The sequence below is a fragment of the Falco cherrug genome, chromosome 4 (genome assembly GCF_023634085.1).
Source record: "Falco cherrug isolate bFalChe1 chromosome 4, bFalChe1.pri, whole genome shotgun sequence".
NCBI lineage: Eukaryota > Metazoa > Chordata > Aves > Falconiformes > Falconidae > Falco > Falco cherrug.
Genome location: NC_073700.1, coordinates 101604022 through 101620446, shown reverse-complemented (window position 1 = coordinate 101620446; position 16425 = coordinate 101604022). Strand labels below are relative to the sequence as shown.

At 41.6% G+C, this 16425-nt stretch overlaps 1 protein-coding gene across 2 annotated transcripts in view; it reads right to left on the bottom strand.

Moving 5' to 3' along the window:
* The window catches only part of OSBPL10 (oxysterol binding protein like 10), a 122389-nt gene extending 113684 nt beyond the window's left edge, over positions 1–8705 (bottom strand). The window contains exon 1 of one of the 2 annotated variants that reach the window (XM_055710326.1): positions 8316–8705. In XM_055710326.1, the coding sequence (XP_055566301.1) occupies positions 8316–8626 (311 nt within the window). In that variant the 5' untranslated portion in view covers positions 8627–8705. The remainder of the gene's footprint in view (positions 1–8315) is intronic. The other variant, XM_055710325.1, reaches the window with a different exon arrangement.
* Positions 8706–16425: the final 7720 nt, after the last annotated feature.

Genomic DNA, 16425 nt, shown 5'->3' with positions numbered 1-16425 from the left:
AGTTTGGTTCATAATATTAACAGCATTGAAGTGATGTTCTAATGCATGCGGCACTGAGTTTTAAGTACAATTTTAGAAAACTAACAAGACATTAAATGCATTGAAAAACACTTAAAAGATGAAGCCAGCCTCAAAATACAACTAAATTAGGATCTTTGAGTCAATGTATTTCTAATAGGGTTCCTTGGCAATCAGTTCTTGGCTTTGGAGTGTTTAGCAATGACCTAGATGGGGAGAAAAATTTCCATGAAGATTGCTGATGACATGAAAATAAGATATCATCAGCAAACAATGTGCATTCCAATACTGACAAAACAAAACCATACATCTAGTGACAAAAGAGTCACAATTACACAAGATAGAGGATTTACCTGAAAAAGCATTGATTCATAAAAATTCAGCGTAAGGAAAATCTACTGATTATTTTGTCCAAGTAACTCTTCCTACTAGTAATCAGTTTCCTCAACTATATTTTAAAATTATCATCTTCTGTAAACAAATAATTACCTACTATTTTTACCACCTCAAAAAACTGGGCATGCAGACACCATGAGAAAGCCCAAGAAGTATCACTGAGGATATGCAAACACATGCTAACCATGGAGAGAGCATACTGCAGGGAGACAGCTCCCACTGCACTCCTTGTCATCACCTTCCCATCCAAAAAAGGATAGTTAAGTGCTACTCTTCATTTTGACACTTCTGGCACTCGTTTTGGTAGTACTATGCCATATGTTACTGGATCAAGAAGTATACTGGATATAAGGAGAAAACAGCATAACAACCACCAGGGTGTCATGCCACTGACAAGCTTAGGTAAAGCACGTAGGAAATAACAAGAGCGTGGGTATGAAGATACCTGTCTGGAGAACTCAGGCAGCACCAGGAAGCATGAGGTCTCAGTATCATGTGTATATTAAACTAACAGTTAAATTTATAAAGCAAAATGACCAACCTAGTTTTAAAAAAATAATGACGGAAACCTAAAAAGCTAACAGTCTGAACTTTTTAAGCACGGAATATTGAGTTGGAGGAAACTGGATGCATTACCCCTGTATTTAATTCCCAGTGCAACCACAACTGAAACTGTACACAGTTCTGGTGTCCACATGTGAAGAAAAACATAGAAATGCCAAATAATAATCAAAATTATCATAAATTACTAACATTGCTGGGAGATCTGACCTGCACTAAGAAAATTCCATTGGTCTAGATACTCCAAATATAGACAAAAGATAACCCAGCCCACCCAAAATGACTGCACATAGAAATTAAATTTTATAAGAGGTATCTTCAGTCTCATACACAACGAGCATAATGAGATTCAATGAGAAGTCCAAGGCTGAGGTGTTAAGAATACCAGATAATTTTTTAAGTAGTGATTAAAGCTGGGCAAATTGTTCCCATAGCTATGGTGAAGAACCCTCTATCACTGGAATAAAAATCCTCAGGTTCTCCAAAAAGAAACATAAGTCTAGAAACCATGACAAATTTATGACTTTTGCTACAAAACTGGGTAGTTAGAGACCTATGCCCTTCAACATTAAATTACCTACTAATTAAATGCTGTCTTGGAAAGAGAAGCACGGTAGCATTTAGATAGCGTTTACTGGAACATTTTTATATGGAACAGTTAAATACTAAGCAAAATTTGTCTCCCTGGATTAGGTTCCTAAAAGGAATCAAAGATCTCTGTAAGTTACCCACAAAAGCCTGCAAGATCTAAAGCACAATGCCAAGACACTCGAAAACAAAGTTGGGGAAGTATATTAGGACCAAAGAAACAAACTCAGCATTTTTAGTTGAACCAAATTCAGTAGTATTTGTTTCATCATTCATTATAATACATATTTAACAAATATAATTTTACATTGAAAACCAATAGTTAATGACAATTTTAGCAACCTTTTCACTTTGAAGGTTCAGTCTTTTAAATACATCAAAGAACAAAGAAAGAATATTAGAAGAAGCTAAAGCCCAAATACATTCTTCTTATTAAACAATTATTTTTAAATATAAAATGATCAGGGAAATCTTTTAATACTTTTCTTATATGCTCATAAAAAGACTCCAGGTACATTACTTAGTTTAACAACTTACTGACGCTTCTCCTACATGAACAAAACCCATATTCATAAATTGGTGGGTTTTTTTTAAACAAGTCAGCAAGTGCATGTATGCTCCCCCTAACCACATTTATCATTATATTGCTAAGAGCAGAAATCACCATTCAAAAAGCTAGCAGCAAAATGAACTAGTAATAACAAAACCCAAATAAGGGTAAGTGCATGCTCCACTGTTAGTGCCAACTGCCACTTCTTTTCACTGTCTGAAAGCTAAGTGTGACATCTGAGAAAAAAAGAAGACCACGCTCTATTTTGCCTGTTACTTCATTCCCTCTGGTACAAGAGTGCTGCTCAGCTCTGAAGTGCACTTGCAAATCCCAAATATACTGCCCGAGTGAAAATGCCCAAGTCTCATTTGTTTTAAACAGATTTTTCCTCCATTATCATCAAGCATCTTATGCATTAGATTATTATGTATTATGTGAATTTCTCCTCTGCATAGACATCAGCAGCCCTGACACCATGTGACACAAGCAGCTCAGGAACAAAGAACTTGGGTTACCTGCCTGGGGACAAGGGAAATGTCCATGGCAGTTCTCCAACCAGAATCCACATCCCTACAGTGCAAACCAATTTCTTAACCACAAGACCATCCTTTTCAATTTCAGCCTGAGGTTCAAAGTTGTCTTCTTCCAAATGTTTCTTGTAAGCATTACTGAAGGGCAGAGAATGATGCATTCCTCAGCCTCTCTCTTACCTTGTTAAAACTCTCTCTGAACTCACTGTTTGAACAGCCTTCTCCATTCCTCCAACAGAGCTGGTTTAAAGGCAACAGCAAAAGCTATTCAAACTAAATCAACCACTGACTAAACAAAGACAAAGTGCATCTTAAGTGGAAGTTCTTATTTTCCTACAAATAAATAAAGGATATACATTTAAAGAGATTCATATATATTTTTTTACCTTTTGTTTGTTTGTTTTCTCTTTTTAAAGTGAGCATGAATGACAGGGAAAAAGTTTCAACAGCAAAAAGTAAAGGAAGGAAAAGAGGAAAAAAAGAAAGCTTACATTTGAATGTGATTATTTTTGCTCTATAGATTTCAGGACTAAGAAAAAAAGATTAGTACATTAATCCAAAACAGATTTTACTAACAAATGATCTTTTGACATTTTAAATTCTAAGTTTGTTTGAAACTAATGACATGCATCATAATTTCAATAGCAAGATATGCAACTCCTGAGGGTTCAGCATGGAAAATATCCTGTTCATTTGTTCAACAGAACTAAAATATGTCAGCTTTAAGTAGTTTTCTTCCTTTCCACATTGCCTCCTACTACAAACAGAATGTGAAGGGACACCTCAGTTTCCACTAAAATCTATTCTGCAAGTAAGAATTTTAATAGAATGTTAGCCTAGTGTTATAAAAATACCTTGACATTTTAAAGTTTCCACAATTCCGAACAAATTATAATCAAGGTTCAAATTTTAAGGAGCAGATTTCCAACAACAGAAGAAAGAGAGAAGGTTGCAACTCCAGCTCCTTAAAATAAAGTCTCCCCCTTCCCAAACTCTCCCAAAAAATCCTGGAAGGTATTACAATATTACACAAAGCCCTGTATAGGTATGCCAGAAAGACGGAGGGGTTGGTGTTAATCTGATTCTAGTAAGAACACAAAAAAATCCTGTTTCAGCAAACTTCACAAACATTAAATAAGCACACAGTTATTTTCTCCTTCTCAGATACTGTCTACTGTTGGAATCCTGACAGTATGGTTTATTCTATATCAAAGAAACAGTTTATTCCTATAGGACAGACTTCCCTCCCAGCAGCTATATTAGTATACCTATACAACTATAGTCATATAGCTTGTTCAGTAACCATCTACTCACTTTTGACACTGGAAAAAGGCCACAATTCATTGCCAGAACAACTTGACTGGTACCACTGAAGAACTAGCAACTACTAGAGGTGCTAACTACCCCAAAGCTCCACAAGCAGACTTGTCAATCCCAAAATTCCACAAAAGATGGACTAGCTAATTCACAAGGAGGGAGAGGGGGATTATTACTGCGCATTAAGTATCTTCATCAGTTCCCCTTCTGAGAGGTCACAAACTCTCTATAACATACACAAAATTAAAAAAAATAAAACAAGCAAGCAACTCCACAAACACACACACACAAAAAAAAACCCAAACAAAAAACCCCAAACACCCTACAAGCAGATTTTTGTAGTTGCACAGCACAACATAGTGTTGACATACTTAGAAAACAACCCTCCCACAACAGCTATGGTCAGAGCAGCACAACCTCTGGGAGCCAAAGAAGCCAGCCTCTGAAGTAGCACTAAAGTCTGCTGGTTCTCCTGGCAGCATCCCCGCTGCTGTTTGGGACACTGGAAATAAGGAAAGGTCTTTCTTTGGTGACAGCAGTCTGATTGCAACTGTTCTCTGCAACTATGCAAGCAAAGAGACCGCACCACATCATCGTGAAACCCAGCAAAGAGACTTAGCACAAAAAAAATACCCCAATTGCCCCACAGTACATTTTTTGTTGACATACAAGGAATATAGCTAATCCCCAAAATAATCTGGTGGTGCCCAAGCACAAGTAGTACATGGGGCATGATTCATGCAGGCCAGTAACACGATATGTTTCTCAACTGAGCGAGGAAACAGGAATAGGCCCACCTAAAGGTTTAGAAAACATCTGGGCTACAAAACAATTTATACAGAGCAGTTCAGCTCAGAAAAGCAATAATAACCATCATCTTGGGCTCCATTTGTTGTTGTTACAAATCCAAATTTAAGCCCCAGCTCAAATGCAGATGGATTCAGGGGCTTATGCACACTTGAAGGACAAAACCCTACTAAAAACATTTTAAAAGGAAAAAGTGGGGAGGGGGAGACAGTCCACAAGTGAATTTCACACTACTTTGGGTAAATGGAGTTTTAAGACTTTTTACACCATTTTACTGATCTATTAAAAAACAGGATAATAATGCCACAGGCAATAAGTAATTCATCAATATCAAATGAATTCGTGCAAAATAGGTTTCACATGACATATGATTCTACAAAGACATATTTGTCCATCAAACCCACAAAACTTCCATTTAGAATACAAGCTACCACCCATGCACATAGAATAAGTAAATCCCAATAGAAACGTTTTGTAACAGTACTTCAATTCTGAGAACATAATTATTTGTAATTTTGTAGCAAAGACCATCAGCTGCCCTGGTGTCTCAGACCAAAGAGTGTTCCTACATTAAAGTTTTAGATTAAGGCCTGCTCTCTGCATTCATACATGTGTAAAGCCACAGAAAGTTACAGACTTCAGTGGAACACTCTAGATGCCCAGGCCTCTTGACACCTTTATCACACACCTGCCTCAGAACAACTCAACAAAAAAACCAAAACAATGTTTCCTTCTGCTTGTCACAAAGGTGAAGAACCTCACTCATTTCCAGATTGGGTTGTTCCTGACCTGCTAGAGCAGAACAAAAAGGTTTTCTTAGTAACAAACAACAAACCTTCAGAAACTCTTAAAATAAAAAGCAACCAGCTCCCCAGACTGACTGAACTTGAGACCTTCAATTACTTCAGTTAATGATTATAAACACAGTGTTACGCTTCAGTATTCATGCTTAGTTGCCTCATCCAAAATAAGACTCTCTTACAACATGTCAAAGGATAATTGATAAAAAAGTGACACTATTTTATCATCATTCAAATGAAAACAATTTCTTTAGACTTGCAGAGGCTACTCTGCACGTTAAGTATTGGATAACCTAGGAAAGCCTTTCAACTTTAATACCACGTGGCATAAGCTAACATTAAGTACATTTAAATTATTTAGGCTAATGGATAAGGAGCTTTAAAGAATATTCCAAATCCATGATCACTGAACTCTGTCAGTTTTTGCTTTATTTTTCCATTTTATTTATATTCATGCCATCTGGCTGTATTGATCATGCAGTCAAACAATCTTGTGTTTTTTCAGTGGAAGTAAATTCAAAGTTAACTTGTATGATCATTCAGTAGCATACGTACTAAACTAATTTGCAGGTGCTAGCGCTGAAGTCCCCTACCAGTGCTTACAGCTTTTATAGAGGACCAATTCACAGAAAACACACTCTGTAACAAGCATTCAAAAGGCCAAACAGGCAACTACGCTAAAACCCATGGATCACTACTCATTTATTGCATGTTATATAACAAGACCAACTTTTGTAAGCCTCAAGTTTCAACAGTCCTGTTTAGAACTTGTATTAGATTCCCCGTCCCAAACAGCAGATGCATACATCAACAGAATGGAATAAGTGAACAGAACTAAAAAAGCTATTTAGACTAAGAGCTCTGTGTCATTATACACCACTTACTCAAACAGCCAGATTTACAGAAAACTGGCAATTGATAAAGCATGATAAAGCAGCATTAAAAAAAGACCGCTAAAAATAAACAGACATTAATTTCCAAGCGCTATCGTGGAATTGTTTAAGTGACATAACTCTTTTTTCCATGATGTATTCAGATAAAAGTTTCTTGGACATACACTGATCATACACACTATTTCAAGCTGTCAGCAAAGATTTAATCTGCTCCCAAATACAACAAACAGGCACTTCTAGACACAAAGATTTGTAAGCAACGACCTCTATTTTTTAATTTCATCAGATTACATGAAAGCAACCTTAAAATCACTCACAGTAAAAAGAGTTACTGTTTCTACAAAAAGAGATGGAGATGTCAAGGGGGAAAAAAAAGGTGGAGGGTTGGCTTTTCATTTTCAGTGGAGCATTTAAGTCATCAAAATGTGTCTATTTGGTTTTTAAACAAAATTACAGGAGGACTGCATAAATCAACAAACATACAAGTCTAATGTGAATCTAGCACCGAACTGCAGTAACCAAATGACAATAAAGGGCCTTCCCTATGTCTACGCTGAAACGGTCTAGTTTCATGAAGATGAGTGTGCATCCAAATTGTCCCAAGGGTCTTGTCACTCATAGCCAGCGCACCTCTGCATGCCGTCCAGTGTATGGAATTAGACCAGCTCCTGAAACTTTTCAGGAAGTACTGCTACAGCACTCCTACCGCTGATTTAGCCCCACAGGAATCAGAATCATAGCATCATATTTAACTCCGTCACTTACAAATGCTTTACCATTAGCGTCAGAGCATCAACGTCCCAGCCATTCCCACGTTCTTCCTGCTTGGGACCACTTAATAGAAGCACCAACAGCTTTTAGTAGGTCTGGGGTGGGGAGGAGGGGCGTTGTTTTTTTAAAGTTTCCAACTAATCCTCTAAGTGTTCCCTCTACAGCATTTGCATCTCTGCAAAACCATCACTGTGCCACCTTACATTAAAAAGTATAAGATACTCATCTTCATCTGTTCACGAAGAGGATAAAGTTTAATAACAAGAAGTAAAACCCTAACAAAAATCTCTCTAGATTTCAACAGATCCAAATACAGCATCGTTAATTCCCATCTGGCTTCAACTCTAAAAAATTTTGCACTGAAACACCAGATGCAAAACCAGACTTTCCTTGGGACTTCCACAGATGCACATCAGCCTGTACACACCCAGCAAATTGCAGGACCAGGGCCTGTCACAGTATCAACATAAATTAGGACCTGTCAAACAGGGAGGACACAGCAAAAGAAGAGATCTTGCTAAACACACAGGTAACTGGTTCCACTGTCCCACCCCGCAGCGAAAAAAAATAATAGTAACAACCACAGAACTCGGCATTTTTCACATTTATTTTGGGAGGCTTTCACCGGGTCTTCATGCTTTAGTTACCCGAGATAACTCCGAAGAGGGAGACTAACGTGACAGCGAAGCAGCCGAAGGACGGCACGCTGCCGGGAGAGCAGCACGGGCAGCGCCAGCCCGCCCCCGCCCGCACCTGCGGCGGCAGCCCGGGGGCCGCCGCTCCGGCCGCGCCGCCCGCCCCCCGCACCGGGCCGCCCCGACGCCCAGCCGCTCCTCCGGTGGGGAAAACAGACGAGTGAAGCCAAATGAAGGAAAGCGGGCGCGGAGGGCAAGGAGCGTGGCCTGGGGCAGGGCCGGCAGCACAGCCCGGCCTACCTGCCCGCGGCGGCCGGGGAGGGGTCGGGGCGCGGCGGCGGCGCCAGCGGCCCGGGCACCATCTTGGGGGCGCACGGGGGCGAGAAGCGGCGCCCGCTGGGGGAGGACGCGGCCCCGCAGCACCGTCGGGGGCCGGCCCGGCGGTTTACCTGCTCTGCCAGCCCTGCAGGAGGTTGGTGTATTTGCTGAGCGTTCCTTCCAGCACCGGCTCCCGCCGCCTGCCGCCGCCACCGGGCGCCTGCGTGCCCCCCGGGCTGGCCGCCGCCGAGCCGGGGCTGCTGCCGCCGCCTCCCCCGCCTCCATCCAGCCTCCCCGCGGCCGCCGCCCGGCCCGGCAACCCGCGGCTGGCGGAGGAGGACGAGGGGGACGAGCCCGCCGACGTGGGGCGGCTACTGCTGCGACTGCTGCTGTTGCTGCCGCCGCCCTCATTCGCCGCCGCCGCCGCCGCCGCCTTCTCCATGGAGCCCCGCAGCGGAGGCTGCCAGCCCGCTCCGGCCGCGGCTGCCGCCCGTGCCCGGCAAAGCCCTGACTCACAGGCGGCGCGGAGAGGGGCGGCGCCCGGAGGAGAAGGGGCCGGGCCGCGCCGGGCGAGGGAACGGCCGCGCCGCCCCCGCGCGAGTTGTGGAGGGGAGCGGGGCGGCTCGGCTGCCGGGGCCGCCCCGCCTGCCCGGCCCGGCCCAGGGGCCGCTCCACGCCGCGGAAGCCGCGGGGGCCCCTGAGCGCGGGCGGGTGCCCCGCACGCTGGCGCGGAGGGGGGCAAGCGCGGGGGGCGGGGAGGGCACGGCACCTGCGCGGGGCACGGGGAGCCGCGGCCGCACGCGGGGTGCGCGCGCGAAGGCCGGCGCGGGCGGTGCCCGGGCTGTAACGCGTGGGGCTCCGCACGGGCCCGCGGCGGGGACGGTGGCGGGGACGGGCCCCTGCGGAGCGTGGCGCCGCGGAGCCGGTCCGCGCCAGCCCGCCGGCAGCACCGCGCGTGAGGAGGAATCGAGAGGCGGGTGGCCTGTGCCCGGCGGTCGGGGGCACAACCGCCCTGCCCAGCGCGCAGCATCGCGTAACGAGCGTCAGCGTGCGAACAGCAATGGCGTTCATCCGGACTTTGTGAAAAATGATACTGTGGGTCAAGTCGCATCTCTGGGGGCAGAGGATGTCACCTCAAGATCACTGCAAAAAGCTAAGCAGGTCCCTCGTAAAAAGCTAAGCAGGTCCCTGTACAGCCAGCTGGGTACAAAGCTGTGTGGCACGCGCCCTCAGATCGCTGCTGTGGCCATCCCTACTGCGTTAGCCATGGCTGTAATACGTATCTTCACAGTTACCAGAGATGTCATCATTGTTCTTGTCATTTTACAACTGGAGACCTGAATCATAGAGGGGTGCAGAGAGTCTACGGCAAAACATGAACTGAGCTTAGCTCCAGTGCTTCAACCCACTGGAAAGTTCTACGGTCCCGTGTACTGGAGACTTTTTGAGTGCACAGAATATCATCTGGCTCCTGTCTTCTGCACCTCACAAGATACTGAAACCATCTGAACCCACATACAGTTAGAGGTTTACAGTCCCCGTATAAATCGGCACAGAGGGGAGGGCTGCTAACTCAGCTTCTCCCAGTTTTCTCTCTGGAAAATCCTACCATATGTGTTGTGGTTGGGTAGCTGAAGTGTTGGGCAACCTGATCCTGAATTATGGGTGGTTAAACTTCTCATGTTGTAGCTAAATACTGAGGCACTGCAGTCTGGAAACTTGAATTTGAATTTAGTGTTTCATTGGTGGAACATTTAATGCACATCTCTTGCAGTCCAGACAAAGATTATGAACTCAGTTATTTCTTAAAACCAAATATTTTAGAGTAACTACTTTTCCAAGACAGAGCTATTGCTTAAGATGCTCATGTAAAACTCCCCAATCGTTTACTATGGAAAGAAACTCCATGACCACAACCAGAAAACCTTCATTCTTAGGCTCAGCTCCACTCCTTCTGATGACCAGTTTTCAAAAGACATTGGAATGAACAAGGCATGCTCCTTTAGGAAGCTCGGGCCCTGCTCGCAGGAGGTAAGAATGAGACTCCTTCATTTCTCCTCCTAATCAGTTACAATGACAGGCCAGACCAGTGGAACAAAATGCTTTCATGAAATAACAGTATCATCACGTCAGCCGCTGCAACACATTACCTGTATATGTTCTACATTATAGGTAATGAATGCAATTTTTTCTGCCTTCCATAGAATTTACTGGAAGATAATTATGCCAGGAAAAGCAGCTGCCTTACACAGGTATAGAGATGCCTCTCCATACCTTTCTATACAGTAAAACTCAAGTAACAATGGTGTGCTCATCAGGGAGTTTCTGAAATGAAAGGGATAACAGGCTGCAAGTATATTACAGCCCCAGGAGAATTTCACAAAATCCCACAACATTATTCACTGCTGGTAGAAGGATTACTGTGATGTGATACAATAGGAAGTCCTCCTACAGGTTATAAACTAGTTAATAGGGGGAAAACAAAACAGGAAAAACACATTTCGCCACTTTTCAAATAGAGGGAAACCACTACTCTGAGTTGGAATCTATGTTACTCAGTATCTTCTTAAATCAAAATCCCTTCATTCACTTATAGTTAAAACTAGAATCAAGTGCAAAAAATAGCAGAAGGATCTCATAGTAGTGACTAAATCGCTGATAAAATGGTGACTGAAATTTAATGTTGCTAAAAAACAAAGTAAAGCACGTGGGGAGAAAACAGCTTTTTCTGTGCGTGCATAGTGATGATCTATAACTTAGCTATAGCCTTTCAGGAAAGAGATCTTGGAATAATTTTAAGTAGTCATCTGAAAACCCCATCTCAGTGTTCAAGGGTAATCAAGCAAACAGCTATGATGAGCTCATTAGGAAAACAGAAATAACAGCGTGCTGTATATAAATCTATAGTACAGCCAGTGTCTGTATACTCAGCATTTATAATATTCCTTCAAAAAGGACAGAGTCAAAAGAGAAAAGGTATAAACCCCAGCTTTTTTATGAGAACAGAGCTAACTGAACAGGGGTTTCAGCTGGAAAAACAACCAGTGTACAAAATGGTGTTCAGGCGAATAGGAATGATTCTTCACTGTTTCTCATGAAACAAGAGCTATGGGACAGGTGGTTTAAAACAAGCACAAGAAAACACTTTTTCACATGATGTGTACTTGTAAAACTCATTATTACAAGATGGTTTGGGATGCCAAAAGTTTTAAAAAGCAATTATTTTTTAAGAACCTTTTAACAAGGTTCATCAAAGTGTTTTGGATGTATTCAAAGTTCAGAAAGGCCCTACACTTCTGACTCCTTGAAGACTGTTTATTGATGAAATAATCCCTGCTCTGTTCTTGAGCCTTTCTCTAAGCACCCATTAGTGGAAGGAATAAAGTACTGGAGTAGACAGACCTTTGGTTTAACCTATAGTGCAGCTTTTCATGTACTTAGGACTCTTTCCTCTTCGTTAACCAAAGGTCCTTTTGAGTCAAACACTGGCACTTTATGCAGCTTTTTGATTGTATTTAAGCAAATGAATATGTTATTCTTCTCATCCCTTTTCCCCTTCCCAGTATGTACATGCTGTTGCAATCTAACAGAGCTGGACAACCTTTCATAGCAATCTTGATATCAGTGAGCCCCTATCGTCAATTATTTTAAGTTATTCATGTTCTTCAAAATGATTGAGCTTCTATTTAGTTTTTTTACTAGCTGTCTGTCCCAGTAGAGCTAGACTTCAGGGCAATACACACTGACTTAGTCTGATGCAATTCTGCATGGTGTATGCTTTGTTACAAGTATTCTTAATTAGCTGTAAATTATTATTAATAGCAACCTGGCTAATGAAGGTTCTCCCTGTTTCCAAGGTAACACAGCTGCTTTGTTACAGTCCTCCTCTAGAATGTTACTTTCACTCTCTGACCAAATGAAAATTTTGCCTCTTTCATGAAGTGCCCAAAAGTATCAAAATAACTCATTATTTATCCCACCTTTTAGAAAGCAAAATGTCAACAAGATAACAAATTCAATACTGTTTGCCCTTATCAGGAACAGAGATGATTCTCCATCCTTTGCTAAGCTACACAGTTTTAGCTTCTAGAACAAGATCAGCTCATGTTCCATTTGCCAGTTTCTGTTTCCTGGTCATCTTGGTTTGGGTCTCTATACCTTTTTAACACTCCCTTAGCAAACTGCTTTCTTGAATTACTTTCCAATTATTTTTTTTCACCTTCTTCCACCACCAGATTTCCATACAACCTGTTACCATCATAGTCATATGAAGGAACTTAACTATATGATGTACAGAAATTACTCCCACTCGGTCTGCATTCAAGCATTGACTCTGTTCCATGGAAATGCCCCAGGGCTTGTTCAGTTTTACCATCTCCTTCTTGCCCTACAGAGTCTGCTGGAGACACTGCTTCATTTCACATGAGCTTCGGAGACTAAAGCCATCTGTCACTAAACTGCAGGCAATACTTTGAGCAAAAACATACCACTGTGCACCTCTATCACCACTGTCTATAGATGTCAGCACTGGAATGACTCAGACACAAACCCTGAAGTTCAGTTCATGCCACGGTCACACCAAGCCTTCTCTCACTAATGCTTACCCAGTTGTCTACAGCAACTGCCAGAGAGTGAGTGTGGCAGAGATAGAACAGTGCACAGCAGCAGCAGTATGTCCTCCAGTCCTTCCTCAGATCCAGTTCCATTGATTCCTGGACTTTAAGGTCTAGAAGAAGCAGTGACCCCTCTAACTGGCCTTTTCCATAGCACAGTATTGCAATGAATTGTAATACCGTGTTATATCTTACATAATGGTTTCACTTAGATTTAACCAGCATGGTGTCCATGAGTAAAACACCTCTGACCTGAGGATTTTGAGAACATAGAGAATCTGCCATTAACTTTGCCATCTGCCAACTTTAGCATTAGCTTTGCTGAATCAGTATGCATCTTATCCTCTCTCCCTGGTGCCTTTAAGCCTGCAACGTATGCTAAACATGCTTCTTTGCCACACTTCATCCTGTTGTCAGTAGCTTCTTATCCAGGTTTCTCATCCACCAGCATAACCATCATCCTAAACCTCTCTTAACTTAAAGCTGGTGGCAGGGAAACAGTCAAGAGAGGCATGGCATGCAGCAGAAGTACCCAAACCACCTTTGCTGCCAGAAACAATTGAGCTCAGGAAACAGAGCCTTGTGTGCAGGATAACTTACTCTCTACCACAAGGCGTTGCAAATTCATTTGGACTGAGGTTTGTGCTGGCACAGCTAGACTCTCATAGCTTGTTTACTCAGCTATGCTGCAGTGCTCTGTAATTTGCAGGTTAGACCAGTTGAAACAGAACTTGATCAAAATGTCTGAGCCTCTGGAATACAAACTTTGGGATGGTTAGCAGGAGAGAATACTTGTTTATATTATGCATGTTATATATATTTGCATTAGGTTTCATTAAATGTGCATGAGGAAGTGATGTGTACAACAACTGGATGGAAGGTATTTTCTACATAGCTAGAATCAACCCTTTGAACTGCAGCTGAAGACAAATAGGAAGCCAGCGCATGAAGAAACTAAGTGAGCTAAATATCACTGACACAATATATTGTGTATTTTAGATAGTGGAAGCAGCCTTATTCTGTACCAGCTAATGTATGAACAGTTGTTATAGGTAGTTGCAAATACAGTTCTTTAAAATAGATTCATTCAAACACTGAGGCCAGAAGAAAACACTGGGACTATCTAGCATAACCTGCTGAATAAGAGAAACCCTTTTGGTTTGATGTGGAATTTCAGATGAATGTCAATATACCAAATCTTAACGGCATGCAGGCATTTTTACCTACTGTTTTTCTAGCTCTATAGTTAAACATTTAGAGATTTGAAAAGCACACGAGCTCGCTAAGGGTCAAATTCAGATTCAAGATCAGGCTGAGTTTATTCAGTGCTGCTGTGTGATATCTCAAACCAGTGCTCAAGCTCTCTTTTATCCCCCCTTTTTGGAGACCTGAGTGGTTCCAGTGGAATCTGGCAGATTTCAACATTTATTATTCATAAGACACGAGGCTGTATGTCACTGTGAAAACACCCAGCTTAGTATCCATCCACTTTCTAGATGAATTATCTATACACCTGGAATCTTATGCCTAATTTGAAAAAACATTTTCACATCCTAAAAGTATTGCTATAGAGCACTTGTACTGCAGAGTGTATATTTATTGATAATATAATGCTAGCTCGTGCCACTTGGGCTCTGATCTCATACGCCAGCAACAGCAATTTGTGTAGTTGTTTGGTAATAGCTTGCAGTATCTTACAGCTTAAGAACCACTCTCATTCAAATTGGACCCATCTCTAATCCCCTTATTCACCCACAGCAGAGCTGTATCTAACTCACATCATCTTTAAAAATACTATTTAGGTAGCATTAGAATCCACCACACAATGGCATAACAGTTTAAAAAAAAAAAAAAAAAGAAAAAAAAAAAAGGAAAGGGCTGTGCACTAGAAATTACAAACAAACCACAAACATTTAACATTTTGGCACTGAGAAAGGGACAAAAATTCAGTTAAAACTTTCTAATGACTACTTATGCAGAAAGTACTTCAGATTACTAATTTCAGACTCCATTCTGCAAGCAGTTTCATCTACAGAAACATACTTGAAACAAATAGAACTTTCTAATGCAACATGATTGACTTTTTTACTTCACAGATCTGCATAAAAAATACTCGTAGATATTTCAATGTGTGTGACTGAAATATTTAGACATGACAACAGTATGTTTGAAACACTTTCTGAAACTGCGGAACATTGTATTAAAACAAGCATAATATTCACTGCCTTTTTCATGACAATTTTTTACAAGCTGGGCAGATTATAGAGACTTCCTACCTTTCTATGAGTAATGTTAACACAGAATGCAAGAACCTTATAGCAAATCATGATACCTATATTCTAACAGCTTTTTACCATGAAAATAAATCTCTTGTAAATTCAATAAACTACTGAAATATATTTTGCCACTGAGTTCTAAATTTTAGCTCTCACCAATAAAACCAGTCAATAAATGTGTAAAAAGCAGTAAAAGGCAGTAAAACTTTGGGGTTTTTTACAGTTTGGGGGTTTATAGGCTTGAGGGTTATACTTTGATTAACTCTAGAATGTGTGATGTGTGCAACTTTCCCCCCAAGCTAGGGATGACATTTTGTTTGCTAGGGTCCGCCACTGAGTGATTTTAATTTGGCCGATAACAGACAATTTATAATAGCTTGTGAAAAACACACGAACCAAAAATTTCTTACATATTACAATAAATAAGATTAGTTAAAACAAAAAAAAAAATAAACCCCATAAAAGGAGTACTCTGCACATTGCCTAATTCATGCAAATGCTGGGCTAATTATTTTGTGGTCTGCAGGTTTAATGCTGATATAACAGATAAGCAACATTATGTTCAGCAGGACCCCACAGCACAGAATTGACTGTTATCTTCACTGATTCTGAAGAACCAGCAGAAACTGAGATTTATAAGAGCCTGACAAGGTCATTTATCTAATCCTCTTCTGGTTGCTGGACAGAAAAAGACAGCCGTATTTTTTTCTCCCTCTTCTCCAGTGAATTTGCTTGTAATGCTTGCTCTCTCATATCACAGTCAGCCTTGACAGGAGTATCCAGTGGAGATAACCTCAAATATGCATAGAGCTGAATTATGATTCCATCTCTCTGGTTCCTAAAACTCAGCTGTCAGCTTTGATCTTTGACTTTTGAGAGCCTGTTCTGCAAAACTGAATGTGCATTCCTACGTGGCTTGATATGAGAGTATTTGATGTGATTCCAAAGGCAGAAGCAAGTGCTAATTTTTTAGAATAGTCAAACCACAAGTTCAGGAAGCTGTCATTTTTCAGTTTAACTTCTCCTGACCTTGGTCTTTTCCACAGACGCACTGCTTAGCTGCAGTTTCACAAATTCAAACATTCTAAACCCTGAGCTCTGCCAGCTTCAGTCAATCATAAACTTCCCCCTACTATGGTCATACTGTGTTACAGCCTAAAAATAGGGCTATGCTTTCAGAAAATGAGGTAGCATTAAAGTTACAAAAGTTGTTAAAACAGATTGTAGACACTAACAACCTGCAATGACAGTAAGAGGAAGAATCCATGTGTTTGCAGACGATTTTCTTTCTTCTTTATAAGATACACAGGACAACGGAGAAGTTTGTTCTAATTTTTCTGGCATCCTGTTTG